Source organism: Salvelinus namaycush, chromosome 31, assembly GCF_016432855.1.
Source record: "Salvelinus namaycush isolate Seneca chromosome 31, SaNama_1.0, whole genome shotgun sequence".
NCBI classification, from domain to species: domain Eukaryota; kingdom Metazoa; phylum Chordata; class Actinopteri; order Salmoniformes; family Salmonidae; genus Salvelinus; species Salvelinus namaycush.
Genome location: NC_052337.1, coordinates 5,652,049 through 5,668,378, shown reverse-complemented (window position 1 = coordinate 5,668,378; position 16,330 = coordinate 5,652,049). Strand labels below are relative to the sequence as shown.

The window sequence follows — 16,330 nt, the reverse complement described above, 5'->3', positions numbered from 1 at the left end:
TAATTAAAGGAAGACTGGAGCTTCTGTCAACACAGGAGGCTCAGATTCAGAACTGGGTATCATATCACACGGTTGGTGATGTGCACTCACAATTTAGAAGTGTTGAATGTCAATCCCGTCTAGTGACAACTTGTTTTTCCCAAAGAGCTCACTGGTGTGTCGTTTGGACTAAAAGACTGAAGGCATAATTGGCACTGTCGGGCCCATTTGAACAAGCTGAGGAGCAAACAGCTGTGTGGAGAATACCTTACCCAGAGACCACTACTTACAATGGTATCCTGGTTAGTAGGTCTCTTTTAGCTTGGATAATGTCATTCTTCAAACTATTTAAACTATTTTTGATTAGTCTCGCATAGCATTGCTCTGCTTAAATTGGACATATACATTTAATTTGTTAAACTTACCAGACAAGATGAAGTCAAGTGCATTTTTGAGGCAAGATGAGTAAAGTCTCACTTAGGAGCTGATCTTTTTGTTCACTTTTCAAGTGAGTTTGTCACTTAGTATGTCACTCACTCTTTTAATAATGCATCCACCATTTAGACAGAAAGCAGGTTGTGTGCTATGGGGGGATATCTCCCACCCACAGACTGTCAAACAGACTCAGAAACTTCTCAGGGATAGACAGTCTGTAGTAGTCACCTCAGACTTTGACCAAGCCCACCAATATTTCAAAACCAGGCCTTACAATCAATGGTGGCTTTGTTTTTAAGCCTTTGTTTAGTCTGAGGGGCAACGTAAAACCAGACCTGACCGAACTGAAGGTCGATCTAAAAAAAACATTGTGATTGACCCTGACCTGACCCAACTAAAGTTGGGTCTAAACAACACCGTGATTGACCCTGTTCCGAATGTGTCAATGGCTGAATGATGGGGTTGGCTTATCACAAGGTCTTGAAAGAAAGTGCAGTTTGTGTGTTTGTCACGGAATCATTTGTCTTACCCAGATATTCTCGTGAACAGGACTGAAACAGGTCTGTCTGTCTTGTAGGGGACATGATACAAAGGACCACAACCTACAGCTACAGGTGATTTAAAAACGTTGTTTCTCTGACACCACCGAGTTGTGCAGCTCTGACTGACAGCTCTGTGTGGCTGCGAGCACAAGTGCAAGTTTGTTTGTCTTCAAACGTTGCAAGACAGTCAAGTGAATTGTAATATCAACGTATGAGGTGCAGTTACGCAATTGTTCTACCAATGCTCAAATCACATTTTATTTGTCACATGCGCTGAATATGCTTTCTTTACAAGCCCTTAACCAACCATTTAAAGAAAATAGAGTTAGGAAAATATTTACTTTTTATTTAAAAAAAAAAATGACTTTAGTTTATTTAGTAACACAATAAAATAACAATAGTGAGGTGAAGACTTAACTTCTCGAAGCCATAACTGTATTTAAGTTCTTATGAAGCTAACTTGGTGTATTGTTTATACCTTCCTATCAGTGGCCACAAGTGCATCACTGGAAAACAAATTCTGCTTTCACCACTGTATTTTACCCAGAAAAAGAGATACCAACGTGGAGCTTTAATTGAAGGAGAGGCATCTTGATTCTAGCCCACTGAGTTCCTCCTTTGTGTAAAAATGCCATTTTGTATTTGAAGGTTGTTCCTTGACCTCTACGACCTCATCTCAGAGCATCTGTAGAGTGAAAGAGCTCCACACAAATAAGTTGATGTTCCCTGAATAGCCTTCGGTTTGAAAAAGGCAGGAAGAATATCACATCTCAATGTGTTATTGTCCCTGAAGAGCATTCAAATATATATTTTTTTAAATGGAGCATATTCAAAATATAATGTTAAAATTAAACAAAGGCCTAGAAAATTGCAATATAAGATTTTGACGATTTAGTAGTTTCTTTGGCATAAAATCTGAAAGCATACCAAAAATGTTTAGGGGATTTGGTAACTTTGAGTGTATTCAGTGAAGTGACACAATTGAATTTTGCCAGTCATGTTGTGAAAGTATCCCCCATTTTGATCTCTTGAAGCTTTATGCTGCATCAGGGAAACATCCCTCCACTGTGTGAAGCACATGACGACCTGGGCCACGGCCCTCTCTAAAATCTGATTAGAAATTCTGAGATCTGATAGGTCGTCTCTGAATACATTGACAATGTTGGTTATTTGGTTAATTATCTGCATTGACACTTTATCAACTAACTCTTTTTGACTCATCACATACGCTGCTGTTACTGTTTATTATCGATCCTGTTGCCTAGTCACTTTATATCTACCTATATCTACATATCTCGCTCAATTACCTCGTACCCCTGCACATCGACTCGGTACTGGTATCCTGTGTATATAGCCAAGCTATCGTTATTTATTTTTCGTGTAATTTATTATTTCTCCTTTTGTCTCTCTGCATAGATACACGTGGTGTGGCTTAATTTGACCACGCCCTCGATTAGGGTACACGGTTACTCCCATGTAATTAGCCAAACTTTGGCATCTTAAGCAAACTACTGACACTTAATTTTTTTCTCTCGTTTCAATAATTATTTTCAGCAGTGTCACGTGTCGTTATTAACATACTGTACTTGGCTGTCACAACAATAAATGACTTGCATGATACTTATTCTGCCACTCTGTGTTACCCGACCTGCTAACACTGATTGTGAAGCTAGTAAATCTGTTGCGTTATACTGACGTCACTGTTTGTTTACCACTAGCTTTTTCACCGGCTGGCTGACTAGCGACAGAAGTTACTCTCAATCTAATTTGCTACTTTTAGATATGCTGCGTAACTTCGTCCTGCCATTGAACGCTCTAGGTATTTAGAAAAGTAGATTATTTTAGCCTTGCCTATATGTCCTTTCAACTTGCCGGAGACCTGCTGGGCAGACAACCCTACCAAATGGCCCAAATTAGCCTATGGTGATATCTACACCGACTTGGGGGAATATCCAGGTTTACACAGGCATTACCCATGGTTAGTTAGATACAAACAAGTGTTAGCTTAAGACTTACGGTGAATGAAGTGCTTTGAACACACATGTATGGAGTAACCGGAGCCCACAGCTTTCCATCATCATCGCAGCGTTTAACCTGGTCCTTGGGTATAGAGTGAAACCACGAGGTTAATTTAACCTGGTCCTTGGGTATAGAGTGAAACCACAAGGTTAATTTAACATGGTCCTTGGGTATAGAGTGAAACCACGAGGTTAATTTAACCTGGTCCTTGGGTATAGAGTGAAACCACGAGGTTAATTTAACATGGTCCTTGGGTATAGAGTGAAACCACAAGGTTAATTTAACATGGTCCTTGGGTATAGAGTGAAACCACGAGGTTAATTTAACATGGTCCTTGGGTATAGAGTGAAACCACGAGGTTAATTTAACATGGTCCTTGGGTATAGAGTGAAACCACAAGGTTAATTTAACATGGTCCTTGGGTATAGAGTGAAACCACGAGGTTAATTTAACATGGTCCTTGGGTATAGAGTGAAACCACGAGGTTAATTTAACATGGTCCTTGGGTATAGAGTGAAACCACAAGGTTAATTTAACATGGTCCTTGGGTATAGAGTGAAACCACGAGGTTAATTTAACCTGGTCCTTGGGTATAGAGTGAAACCACGAGGTTAATTTAACATGGTCCTTGGGTATAGAGTGAAACCACGAGGTTAATTTAACATGGTCCTTGGGTGTAGTAAAGTACCCTGCAGCTGTACCCTACCTGGGGGCGTGGCTTAACGTTACCATGGGAGTAAAGGGAGTATGGGCGGGGCCCGTAAGCGTTTCACTGTTAGTCTACACCTGTTGTTTACGAAGCATGTGACTAATAACATTTAAAAAAAACATCTATATTGTTAAACAGTTTTGGGATGCCTGGCTGCCCTTGGCAACCATAAATACATGTCACTGTGTAGGTAGAATGTCATTACCCTGATGGTGTTTGTGATCATGTCCCTTATCATTCAAAAGGCTGTTGCAAAGTGCACTGTTCAGAAGCTGGACTTGATTAGGAGTAGAGGAAATTGGTTCAGGTAACTTAACCTACTTTTTGAAGTGATTTGTTTGACAAAAAATATGAAAAGATCATGACTGGTTGTGTTCATGACACATTAAAAGGTCTTTTTTTTTTTACAGTTAAAATACATATCTTTACATTACTATAAAGTAATGTCACGCACTCCGGGTGGCACTTTCAAGTAAATTTACTGCTCTATGCTAAATACCCTTTTATATAAAATCCTGACCTAGAATGCAAACAATGTAGCAAGACTTTTGGAATTGATTTGTATCCTTTATTTGAACTGGGGAATGTACCAACCCGAAAATGAAGCATTTAATGCATGTAACCATCATAATAACATTTAACAAATCACGTTTTAAGTCCCCCCCTAAACTGGGTGTGTGCCCTACCTTGACCACCACGTTCAAAATGTTCTGCACATGACAATGCAAAACAAAAACGAGAAGTGAAACTGCGCTCCCGGGTAGCGCAGCGGTCTAGGCTACTGCATCTCAGTGTAAGAGGCGTCACTACAGTCCCTGGTTCGAATCCAGGCGGTATCCGGCTGTGAACGGGAGTCCATAGGGCGGCGCACAATTGGCCCAGCGTCGTCCGGGTTTGGCCGTCATTGTAAATAAGAATTTGTTCTTAACTGACTTGCCTAGTTAAATAAAAGGTTAAATAAATAAACATATTTTTTTAGGTCCCGTGTGGCTCAGTTGGTAGAGCATGGCGCTTGCAACGCCAGGGTTGTGGGTTCAATTCCCACGGGGGGACCAGGGTTCAATTCCCACGGGGGGACCAGGATGAATATGTATGAACTTTCCAATTTGTAAGTCGCTCTGGATAAGAGCGTCTGCTAAATGACTTAAATGTAAATGTAAATGAAATACATATCACCACAGAGCGTCCTCTGCTATATTCTCATCGCTTGTCAGCTCTCAAGCGGCTTTTTGTGCATCTATTTTCAGTGATGGATTTTCATGAGAGGGACAGCTACATTCTTTGAGTGGGGTTGAGGTCACTGACTCAAGAATTTTATATTTTTTCCGGGCCAGAATGTAGTCTATTTTTTTACCAAGTCCTTAGCCTTAGTCTCTGCCGCCATGCTAGACCTCTTCCAAATGGTTCATTGTCCAAACATTAGTCAGAGAGAAGGACTGACACTGTAGTAAATGTCTACAAATGGACATGGCTCCAGATGATTTGGTTAGCATGTGGAACTGTGAAGACACTCTCCCTCTTAACTCTACTTTTTCCCTGTAAAAATGTCGTTGGGGATTGACAATGGAAGCTATTTGACCAATCTTCTTAGATGTTCTCTGAACTTAATCGGTTAACAAAGGCTGGTTGTGTGGGCTAGTCTTTGAACTTTGAACTCTTAAAAGTTCCCATCATAATGGTGTGGTACATTGCTTGCCTCAAACAAAATTTCTACCATGTTTAAGGAACAACTTGCAGTGCATGCACTTTATCTATCTAGGTTACTTGTAGCAGGCATGTACTATGCCAGCGAGAAATGTGGACTGAAAGTAGTGCTGCCTTCCTCAATGCCTCCCTCAAACTCAATAGCATTAGATAACCTATATCCTACAGAATCTCACCCAGCAGTTGCACCTTGCCACTAGACTGTAGAAGAGCTAGTGAGGTGGCCTGGGCTGGTCTAAAGGATCAGATGTATCGAAAATCTGAGTGCCAATAGGTACTTACTTAGCACTTAGTGCCCTATTCTTCTTGTCACTTCTGTCGGAGGTTTGTGCTCTCTAATTGGCTCAAAGTCAATTTCTCGCCCACTGACAAGCATTGCGATTCTACAAGTAGAAACAGCAGGTTCGTCGGTACTCTGTCGGTACACAGCAGGGACGTATTTTGTTCTTGCAAGAGAAGGAACGGCCTCCTACTGTTATAAATACCTATCGGAAGTTCGATTTCTCGGTGTCTGTACCAAAAGAAACTGCCTCTGGAGTCTGGAACACACATACCGCTGCAGCATGGGTTCGAATCCGGCCTGCTGCTCTTTCAGCAGCACCTCTTCTGTCTTTTCTCTCTCTATCCAACCCAATAGGGGGGACTGCTCCACTCCTTAATGAAAAAATGAATGACAAGTGCTACTGACAATGCAAATACAATCGCTCAGTATGCAGTGCATTTTTGCGGTGGAGCTGTCAAAACAGAGGTTTAAGGGGGGGGAACAGCTAAATTACTGGTATTTCATGTCATTTTTATATCTCGTGTAAATCTGGGATGCATTTGGTATGTCCAGTAACAACATGGTTACAGCCAACTCTTAAAGACTGATTCTTCTCAGGAATTTTGACTGAAAACCAGAGAACACACACACAGATGGACAGCTTGTCCTTTATTGTATTGGACACAGTCACTTATTTATACTGGTGTAAATCACTGCTTCGAATAGGAATTAAATAATACAGCCTAACTTCATACACATCTTGTAACCTCTATTTAATTAAAGTTGAACACTGCTATAAACCTCTGTGTTTCATACAACGGGTTAATGGTCTGAGCGTCTCACACTCAAAGGCCAGAGTGACGTTCTAATTAAGACTTTGAATATTCATATCATTACTCATCTTATAATCCAAAGTCCCAATTGATTGTGCAGAATGGTAATTTCTTGAGTCACTTTTAGACACGATGAAAAAGTAAATAGAGAACCACACATTTTGAAGCGTAATCTCTGATTTTCCATAAAACTCAACTCAAGAAATGGCCATGCTATTCAAATCCTAATGCTGTAAATGTGTTTTTGGCTGTTGTGCAGGGAATTCATCACGATACTGAAAGCCAGTCAGTTTGACCGAAGTAGTAACCCCAAACTTTCAGCAGGTGTTCTATTGTAAGGCAGCAGAGACACCAGCAGGGATCATCAAAACCATCTCACCAAAATGTAAATGACCACATATATAAGGTTTTTCATTGATCCATCTGAAGGGCTTAGCTATTGGAATCTGATGGATGCCGTCTTTATGACTCCATTGTGCTGAGGTTTGGTATTGGTGCATTCCTAAAGGAACATAATGCTCCATATCGGGCATGCTGCTGCAGGAGCTAGGTTACAAAACCATGTTTGCAGTTAACGTCTGTAACTAAGATGTGTGGGAATACATACATGCATACATACAGTACCAGTCAAAAGTCTTGGCACACCTACTGAGAGAATGCCAAGAGTGTGCAAAGCTGTTGTCAAAGCAAAGGGTGGCTACTTTGAAGAATCTCAAATATATAAAACATATTTTGATTTGTTTAACACTTTTTTTGGTTATTACATGGTTCCATATGTGTTATTTCATAGTTTGATGTCTTCACTATTGTTACACAATGTAGAAAATAGTAAAAATAAAGAAAAACCCTTGAATGAGTAGGTGTGTCCAAACTTTTGACTGGTACTGTACATTTACTTACATATATACATACATACATACATACAGTTGAAGTCGGAAGTTTACATACACCTTAGCCAAATACATTTAAACTCAGTTTTTCAAAACTCCTGACATTTAATCCTAGTAAAAATTCCACGTCTTAGGTCAGTTAGGATCACCACTTTATTTTAAGAATGTGAAATGTCAGAATAATAGTAGAGAGAATGATTTATTTCAGCTTCTATTTCTTTCATCACATTCCCAGTGGGTCAGAAGTTTACATACACTCAATTAGTATTTGGTAGCATTGCCTTTAAATTGTTTAACTTGGGTCAAACGTTTCAGGTAGCCTTCCACAAGCTTCCCACAATAAGTTGGGTGAATTTTGGCCCATTCCACCTGACAGAGCTGGTGTAACTGAGGCAGGTTTGTAGGCCTCCTTGCTCGCACACGCTTTTTCAGTTCTGCCCACACATTTTCTATAGGATTGAGGCCAGGGCTTTGTGATGGCCACTCCAATACCTTGACTTTTGTCCTTAAGCCATTTTGCCACAACTGTGGAAGTTTGCTTGGGGTCATTGTCCATTTGGAAGACCTATTTGCGACCAAGCTTTAACTTCCTGACTGATGTCTTGAGATGTTGCTTCAATGTATCCACATAATTGTCCTACCTCCATGATGCCATCTATTTTATGAAGTGCAACAGTCCCTTCTGCAGCAAAGCACCCCCACAACATGATGCTGCCACCACCGTGCTTCACGGTTGGGATAGTGTTCTTCGGCTTGCAAGCCTCCCCCTTTTTCCTCCAAACATAACGATGGTCATTATGGCCTAACAGTTCTATTTTTGTTTCATCAGACCAGAAGACATTTCTCCAAAAAGTACAATCTTTGTCCCAATGTGCAGTTGCAAACCGTAGTCTAGGTTTTTTATGGCGGTTTTTGGAGCAGTGGCTTTTTCCTTGCTGAACGGCCTTTCAGGTTACGTCGATATAGGACTCGTTTTACTGTGTATATAGATACTTTTGTACCTGTTTCCTCCAGCATCTTCACAAGGTCCTTTGCTGTTGTTCTGGGATTGATTTGCACTTTTCGCACCAGAGTACGTTCATCTCTAGGAGACAGAACATGTCTCCTTCCTGAGCGGTATGACAGCTGCGTGGTCCCATGGGGTTTATACTTGCGTAGTATTGTTTGTACAGATGAATGTGGTACCTTCATGCGTTTAGAAATTGCTCCCAAGGATGAACCAATTGTTGGAAAAATTGCTTGTGTCATGCACAAAGTAGATATCCTAACCGACTTGCCAAAACTATAGTTTGTTAACAAGAAATTTGTGGAGTGGTTGAAAAACGAGTTTTAATGACTCCAACATTAGTGTATGTAAACTTCCGACTTCAACTGTACATACATACATACTTATTGTTTTAGTCCTTTCCCTCATTTTCTAATTTAACTGTAAGATGTAAATATTCTGTTTTTATTGTTCCTGGAGGCTGTTGCCATAGTAATAACCAAAAGATAGCTGTATATACAGTTGGGAGAACAAGTATTTGAAACACTGCCGATTTTGCAGGTTTTCCTACTTACAAAGCATGTAGAGGTCTGTAATTTTTTATCATAGATACACTTCAACTGTGAGAGACGGAATCTAAAACAAAAATCCAGAAAATCACATTGTATGATTTTTAAGTAATTCATTTGCATTTTATTGCATGACATAAGTATTTGATCACCTACCAACCAGTAAGAATTCCGGCTCTCACAGACCTGTTAGTTTTTCTTTAAGAAGCCCTCCTGTTCTCCACTCATTACCTGTATTAACTGCACCTGTTTGAACTCGTTACCTGTATAAAAGACACCTGTCCACACACTCAATCAAACAGACTCCAACCTCTCCACAATGGCCAAGACCAGAGAGCTGTGTTAGGACATCAGGGATAAAATTGTAGACCTGCAAGGTGGGATGGGCTACAGGACAATAGGCAAGCAGCTTGGTGAGAAGGCAACAACTGTTGGCGCAATTATTAGAAAATGGAAGAAGTTCAAGATGACAGTCAATCACCCTGGGTCTGGGGCTCCATGCAAGATCTCACCTCGTGGGGCATCAATGATCATGAGGAAGGTGAGGGATCAGCCCAGAACTACACGGCAGGACCTGGTCAATGACCTGAAGAGAGCTGGGACCACAGTCTCAAAGAAAACCATTAGTAACACAATACGCCGTCATGGATTAAAATCCTGCAGCGCACGCAAGGTCCCCCTGCTCAAGCCAGCGCATGTCCAGGCCCGTCTGAAGTTTGCCAATGACCATCTGGATGATCCAGAGGAGGAATGGGAGAAGGTCATGTGGTCTGATGAGACAAAAATAGAGCTTTTTGGTCTAAACTCCACTCGCTGTGTTTGGAGGAAGAAGAAGGATGAGTACAACCCCAAGAACACCATCACAACCGTGAAGCATGGAGGTGGAAACATCATTCTTTGGGGATGCTTTTCTGCAAAAGGGACAGGACGACTGCACCGTATTGAGGGGAGGATGGATGGGGCCATGTATCGTGAGATCTTGGCCAACAACCTCCTTCCCTCAGTAAGAGCATTGAAGATGGGTCATAGCTGGGTCTTCCAGCATGACAACGACCCGAAACCCACAGCCAGGGCAACTAAGGAGTGGCTCCGGATGAAGCATCTCAAGGTCCTGGAGTGGCCTAGCCAGTCTCCAGACCTGAACCCAATAGAAAATCTTTGGAGGGAGCTGAAAGTCCGTATTGCCCAGCGACAGCCCCGAAACCTGAAGGATCTGGAGAAGGTCTGTATGGAGGAGTGGGCCAAAATCCCTGCTGCAGTGTGTGCAAACCTGGTCGAGAACTACAGGAAACGTATGATCTCTGTAATTGCAAACAAAGGTTTCTGTACCAAATATTAAGTTCTGCTTTTCTGATGTATCAAATACTTATGTCATGCAATAAAATGCAAATGAATTACTTAAAAATCATACAATGTGATTTTCTGGATTTTTGTTTTAGATTCCGTCTCTCACAGTTGAAGTGTACCTATGATAAAAAATTACAGACCTCTACATGCTTTGTAAGTAGGAAAACCTGCAAAATCGGCAGTGTATCAAATACTTGTTCTCCCCACTGTACATATGTATAGTGTATACACAATATATCCAAAATATATTTAGTAGATTCTAACAGTTCTTGATCTTCAGAAATCAACTGAACTCAGTGCAGTAATCACTTCAGTGTCCTGTCTATCTACAACAAGTAATTTGACATTGATGAGTAGGCATCTTCCCATAGGAGCCTCTTCAACACTGCAGCTGAGAAGCGGGTGTCAGAATCCTGCCGTAAACCACCCTCTCTCCTTAATATAGAGTGGGTATTGAGCCCCTGGAAGGCTGCCAGCCAGTCTGTCTGTCGCCCCACCACACACAGCCATGCCAGTGCCAATAGACCGAGACGGACCACACCGGGAGACCGGGGACAAAACACAACAGGCAATGAGCTTCTGACTGGCAAATGAGCTCATGGGGGTCTGATTAGATTTTTAAAAATGTTGATTTAACCTTAATCTAACTCGGCAAGTCAGTTAAGAACAAATTCTTATTTACAATGACGGCCTAGGAACAGTGGGTTAAGGAAGAACGACAGATTTTTACCTTGTCAGCTCGGGGATTCGATCTAGCAACCTTTCGGTTACTGGCCCAATGCTCTAACCACTAGGCTACCTGCTGCCCCCGATAATACCGTATCTACTATTTAATACCGTATCTACCATTGCTAGATTCACACAATAGTGCCGACCCCAACCGTATTGTGCTGGCTTGGATATCTTCTTTTGACATCGTCATTTCCATCACGGTTACAGTGCAGTTCGGCTCGCCTCTGCTCAGTAGTGTGAAAATGGTACCTGTTTAGGGATTTAAAGCACTTACTCAGAGGATAACCTCAATCTTCACAGTTTGGATACCATTTTGATAAAACTAAGTGGAATTCGCCTCAGCTCACAGTGGGGGCTGTGGTGGGGGATGGGAGTGTGAGGTGTGAATTGCTTCCAGCTTTGTGCGTGTGTAACAACATTAATTGGATCTTGATGTTCAGTTCAACATTCTCCGCATTTTGCCAGAGCCGAATATCGTCAGTCACATTAATCATATTTTGATTACCAATATGTTAACCTACTGGGACTTGACATTCTTATCACACGATTTGTACATGGACATGAGTATTGATCTATCTAACGACATGAGTTTTCATGAATAACTTGGCCTCAGTCCCAAACGTCACCATAGTTCCTTTGTAGTTCACTACTTTTGATAGGCCCATTTCATGTGATTTAACTCATGATGTGTATTGCTATTGGCTCATTACATTTTACATTTTAGTCATTTAGCAGATGCTCTTATCCAGAGCCACTAACAAGAGCAATTAGGGTTGTGTGCTTTGCTCAAGGGCACATCGACAGATTTTTCACTTAGTTGGCTCAAAGATTCGAAACAACAACAGTTCGATTACTGGCCCAACGCTCCTAACCACTAGGCTATCTGCCGCCCCTGACAGTCGGACAGTCATTGTTAAAATGGTTGCTCCTCACCCACGCCAACAGTCAACATATTATGACCTACGTGCTGTTTCTCTTTCTGTTGGTGCCGTGACTGTGACACTAGCTACTGTTCGTATCTGTGCTGTCATCACTGACCGGTTATAAATAAGTGGCTCGAGCTCAGTCCAGAGTCTAGGCCGAGGGTCAAATCACACTTGCTACAGACTTATTTTTATATAATTGTTCAGCTGAGGTGTTCTCTGAAATGCTTCGTAAGTTGATTAACTGGTCAAATGCGAGACAGATGCTGATGTCTGTGTCGCTGTCTGTCTCTGTCTCTGTGTCCATTTAAATATCTGTGTGTCTGTAGCTGTCTCTATTTCTCTGTCTGTCTTTGTCTGTCTGTGAAGAAAACCCTTACAGTGGCCCATGAGTACAACTCCGAGCCCTTTCTCAAACCCTCTCTCTGGCCCTGGGACTAACGGCTTGCACACATCGCACCGAATATGGATGTTGTATTCGTCTGCCGATCGCTCAGTGCCCTGTTTTAGGGACCACCCACTGTAAGATGTGTGACTGCCAACATTTTTCACACCATTCTACATGTAAAATTGGTGTGCACTCGGTTCTCAAATTACGCTGAGAGGGGCTTGGTACTCTTGGCCAGCAGACGCTATTGGTGTCGGAGCCCTTCTAGGCAAACTTTGTGACGTTTTACAGCTGAGGTAGGCTACCAACCCCCGACCTCAGGCAGAGTCTATTGTCCTGCGGCAATAGTACTGTTTGTCCATTTTGAGATGCTGTAGCCAGTATACACTTCCTTTAAAATAGTCAGAATTAATCTAAGATAACTTAAGAACTATGTAATTAATCTTGACGGTTTTGCCGAGGAGATCTTAGTCGCGCAATTTTATATCTAACTAAGATGTTTGGTGTAGTATTTTTCAATGAAAAGAATGTGCATGAAAACGAGTCGTCTCTCGTTGAATGACAACAAAGACTTTATTGAAGAATCTCTACTGTTAACCAATCACTGACGAAGGGGTGTAGACTTTCTGCTCCGAACTTCGGCTTGCCTCTAGAAACAATGTTGTGTCCCTGAACAGCTGAAAAACCCTCACCGAAGACCAAAAACATCACAAAATGTTGTCATAATATATGCATGAACTCTTCTGAACTGTTTCAATCAAATCAATCAATCAAATATATTTATAAAGGCCTTTTTACATCAGGCAATGTCACAAAGTGCTATACAGAAACCCAGCCTAAAACCCCAAACAGCAAGTAATGCAGATGTAGAAGCATGGTGGCTAAGGAAAAACTCCTTAGGAAGGCAGGAACCTAGGAAGAAACCTAGAGAGGAAGCAGGCTCTGAGGGGTGGCCTCAGACTGGCCGGGAAGCATACGGATGCCTCTAGGGACCAGGTTACCAGGGAATAGAGTTGTCCCGGTCAATCGGTGGCCTAGCCTGGTGTTGGAGACCCCAGTCTGCCCCTGAACTCTTTAGTTGTCTCCCAATATGTCATGTTGGAGACAACTTCTAGAAACTCCTGTCTACCTCAACTCACATCTGGACCCTTTCATTCTGCTGGACTCCCTGACTGGTGTGTCTTTGACCATAACCCACTACCCTGTGTGTGTGTGTGTGTGTTAATAAAGTGTGAATTGTATTACCTGTCTTCTACTGGTTATTTCTGTCCACTGGGACAGATGTACCTAAACTGGCACCTCTTTCAGAGACCACCACATTGTGTTGCTCTTTTTCAGTATGTTTGTGTTTGTTCTCTCCTCTGTCTAGAGGAGGACGTTGCTGTTGAGCTGATTGTAATGTGGTGTAGAGAAGTGATACTAGTGATGGTGTGAATAGGACAGGAGAAGTCTGGTCACGTACTCCTCCTCCCTGTGTATTAGGAAAGGCTGATTTGAAATCCCTCTTTAGCTACACACATCACTGCACATTGCTAGGCAACCCAAATAGATTTACCCTCGGAACTTAAACTTTCAACACCTTCCCCTAAATTCTGAGATTGTTTTTGAGGGATATTTTTCACAGCAAATGGAGTTGTTTTTCCCTATTGATATTAAATGTCTTCTTTCATTTAGTATGGTAACTGCTTTTGATTCCTCAATTGACGTAATAATCAGTCAAGCCACAAATGTTCTGTTGATGCTATTTTCAGAGGTTCCACATTCAGTGTTCACTAGATATTTCCATGTACTGTTATCTGTCCCCGAGACAGTTCTTCTTTTCTCTAAGGCCCCTTTTAGACTGAAACTGCAACTTGTGTAAAGTCCCCACAGAGAGGAGGAACTACATGCCGGAAGGAGGGTTATTAGTGAAACACCACAGTATCCCACTCTCTTTCTAGTGAACAGGACGAGGGTTAATAGTGAAACACCAGTCTCCTACTCTCTTCCTAGTTAACAGGAGGATGGTTAGTGGTGAAATGAGAGCTCACTAGTTAACAGGAGGATGGTTAGTGGTGAAATGAGAGCTCACTAGTTAACAGGAGGATGGTTAGTGGTGAAATGAGAGCTCACTAGTTAAGAGGAGGATGGTTAGTGGTGAAATGAGAGCTCACTAGTTAAGAGGAGGATGGTTAGTGGTGAAATGAGAGCTCACTAGTTAAGAGGAGGATGGTTAGTGGTGAAATGAGAGCTCACTAGTTAAGAGGAGGATGGTTAGTGGTGAAATGAGAGCTCACTAGTTAAGAGGAGGATGGTTAGTGGTGAAATGAGAGCTCAGTCTTTTGTTTCCCAAAGTTATAAACATAATGATGTAATGCTTCATGTATGGTGTTGTCTTTTAACCTTTAACCCCCTGTCCTGTGTGTGTCCCCTGCTGTACCTGCAGGTGTAACGGCGGTGGAAACGGAGAGCGGCAGTCATGGTGGCCCTGTCACTGAAGATTGGCGTGGGGAACGTGGTGAAGACCATGCAGTTTGAGCCCTCCACCATGGTGTACGACGCCTGTCGAATGATCAGGGAAAGAGTCCCCGAGGCACAGCTAGGCCAGCGTGAGTACACACACACACACACACACACACACACACACACACACACACACACACACACACACACACACACACACACACACACACACACACACACACACACACAGAACTCGGACACACACACACACACACACACACACACACACAGAACTCGGACACAAACACATACCATGCCGATACACACTCTTAAACACATATAGTTTTGATCATAACACACACACCACCGACACACGCGCCTGTAATTGTAGTCATGTCTATTCCTACACCACCTTCTAGTTGTTGTTTTTCTTACAGGTCGTTTAGAGTTCACCAAGAATCATTTTGTCTATGAAGAACTAAATATTTTGTTTAATTAATATCGATTTAAACTGTGATTACATGGCCATTATGTGTGACTCGAACTTAAATTGAAGTTTAATTAAAATCCAGGAATAATTTCACTCTTGTCTAAAACATTATCGTCACTGTCAAATGCAAATGAGTGCAGGAGTAGGCATCAACAGTTTGAAATGGGCCAATAGTGTATAACCCAATGCGTAGCTGTTAAGCTATTCAGTTTATCAGTCCAGTGCAACTTCCTGGGATGTTGACAAACTAGAGCCTCTGTCTTTCAAAATCACTCATTTGACAACAGGAGATTAGATAGGAATGATGTATGCAGAAGGGATCCAGGAACAAGCAATCTGCTGTAGCACAGGCCAACAGACTTCTAGAAATGTCAGCTCTTCTCACTAAACCAACACTGACAGGGAACTATCTATTCCAGTCTTGAGCAGCTGTCTTTAATAACACCCAATATGACAACAGGAAATTCAAAGAGATGATAACTGTGTCTCTCGTAGGGCAAGGAATTGCCAGGGACCTCACCATGTACGATATGTTTTGCGATTCTTATGAGTCTATATGTATTGCGTTTTGATGCTGAGATTTCTTTTGCGATTCGACGTAACCAACATATTGCTTTTTATTTTTTATAACCAAACATATTGCTCGACATACAGTTGAAGTCGGAAGTTTAAATACACCTTAGCCAAATAAATTTAAACTCAGTTTTTCACAATTCCTGACATTTAATCCTTGTAAAAATTCCCTGTTTTAGGTCAGTTAGGATCACCACTTTATTTTAAGAATGTGAAATGTCAGAATAATAGTAGAGAGAATGATTTATTTAATATTTTACTTCTTTCATCACATTCACAGTGGGTCAGAAGTTTACATACACTCAATTAGTATTTGGTAGCATTGCCTTTAAATTGTTTAACTTGGGTCAAATGTTTTGAGTAACCTTCCACAAGCTTCCCACAGTAAGTTGGGTGAATTTTGGCCCATTCCTCCTGACAGAGCTGATGTAACTGAGTCAGGTATGTAGGCCTCCTTGCTCGCACACGCTTTTTCAGTTCTGCCCACACATTTTCTATAGGATTGAGG

General features: G+C 41.7%; 1 protein-coding gene across 1 annotated transcript in view; it reads left to right on the top strand.

Moving 5' to 3' along the window:
• LOC120026163 (talin-1-like) overlaps window positions 1-16,330 on the top strand; it is a 156,274-nt gene that overhangs the window by 36,641 nt on the left and 103,303 nt on the right. The window contains exon 3 of the mRNA XM_038970989.1: window positions 14,743-14,905. Coding sequence (XP_038826917.1) covers window positions 14,776-14,905 — 130 coding nt within the window. The 5' untranslated portion in view covers window positions 14,743-14,775. The remainder of the gene's footprint in view (window positions 1-14,742; window positions 14,906-16,330) is intronic.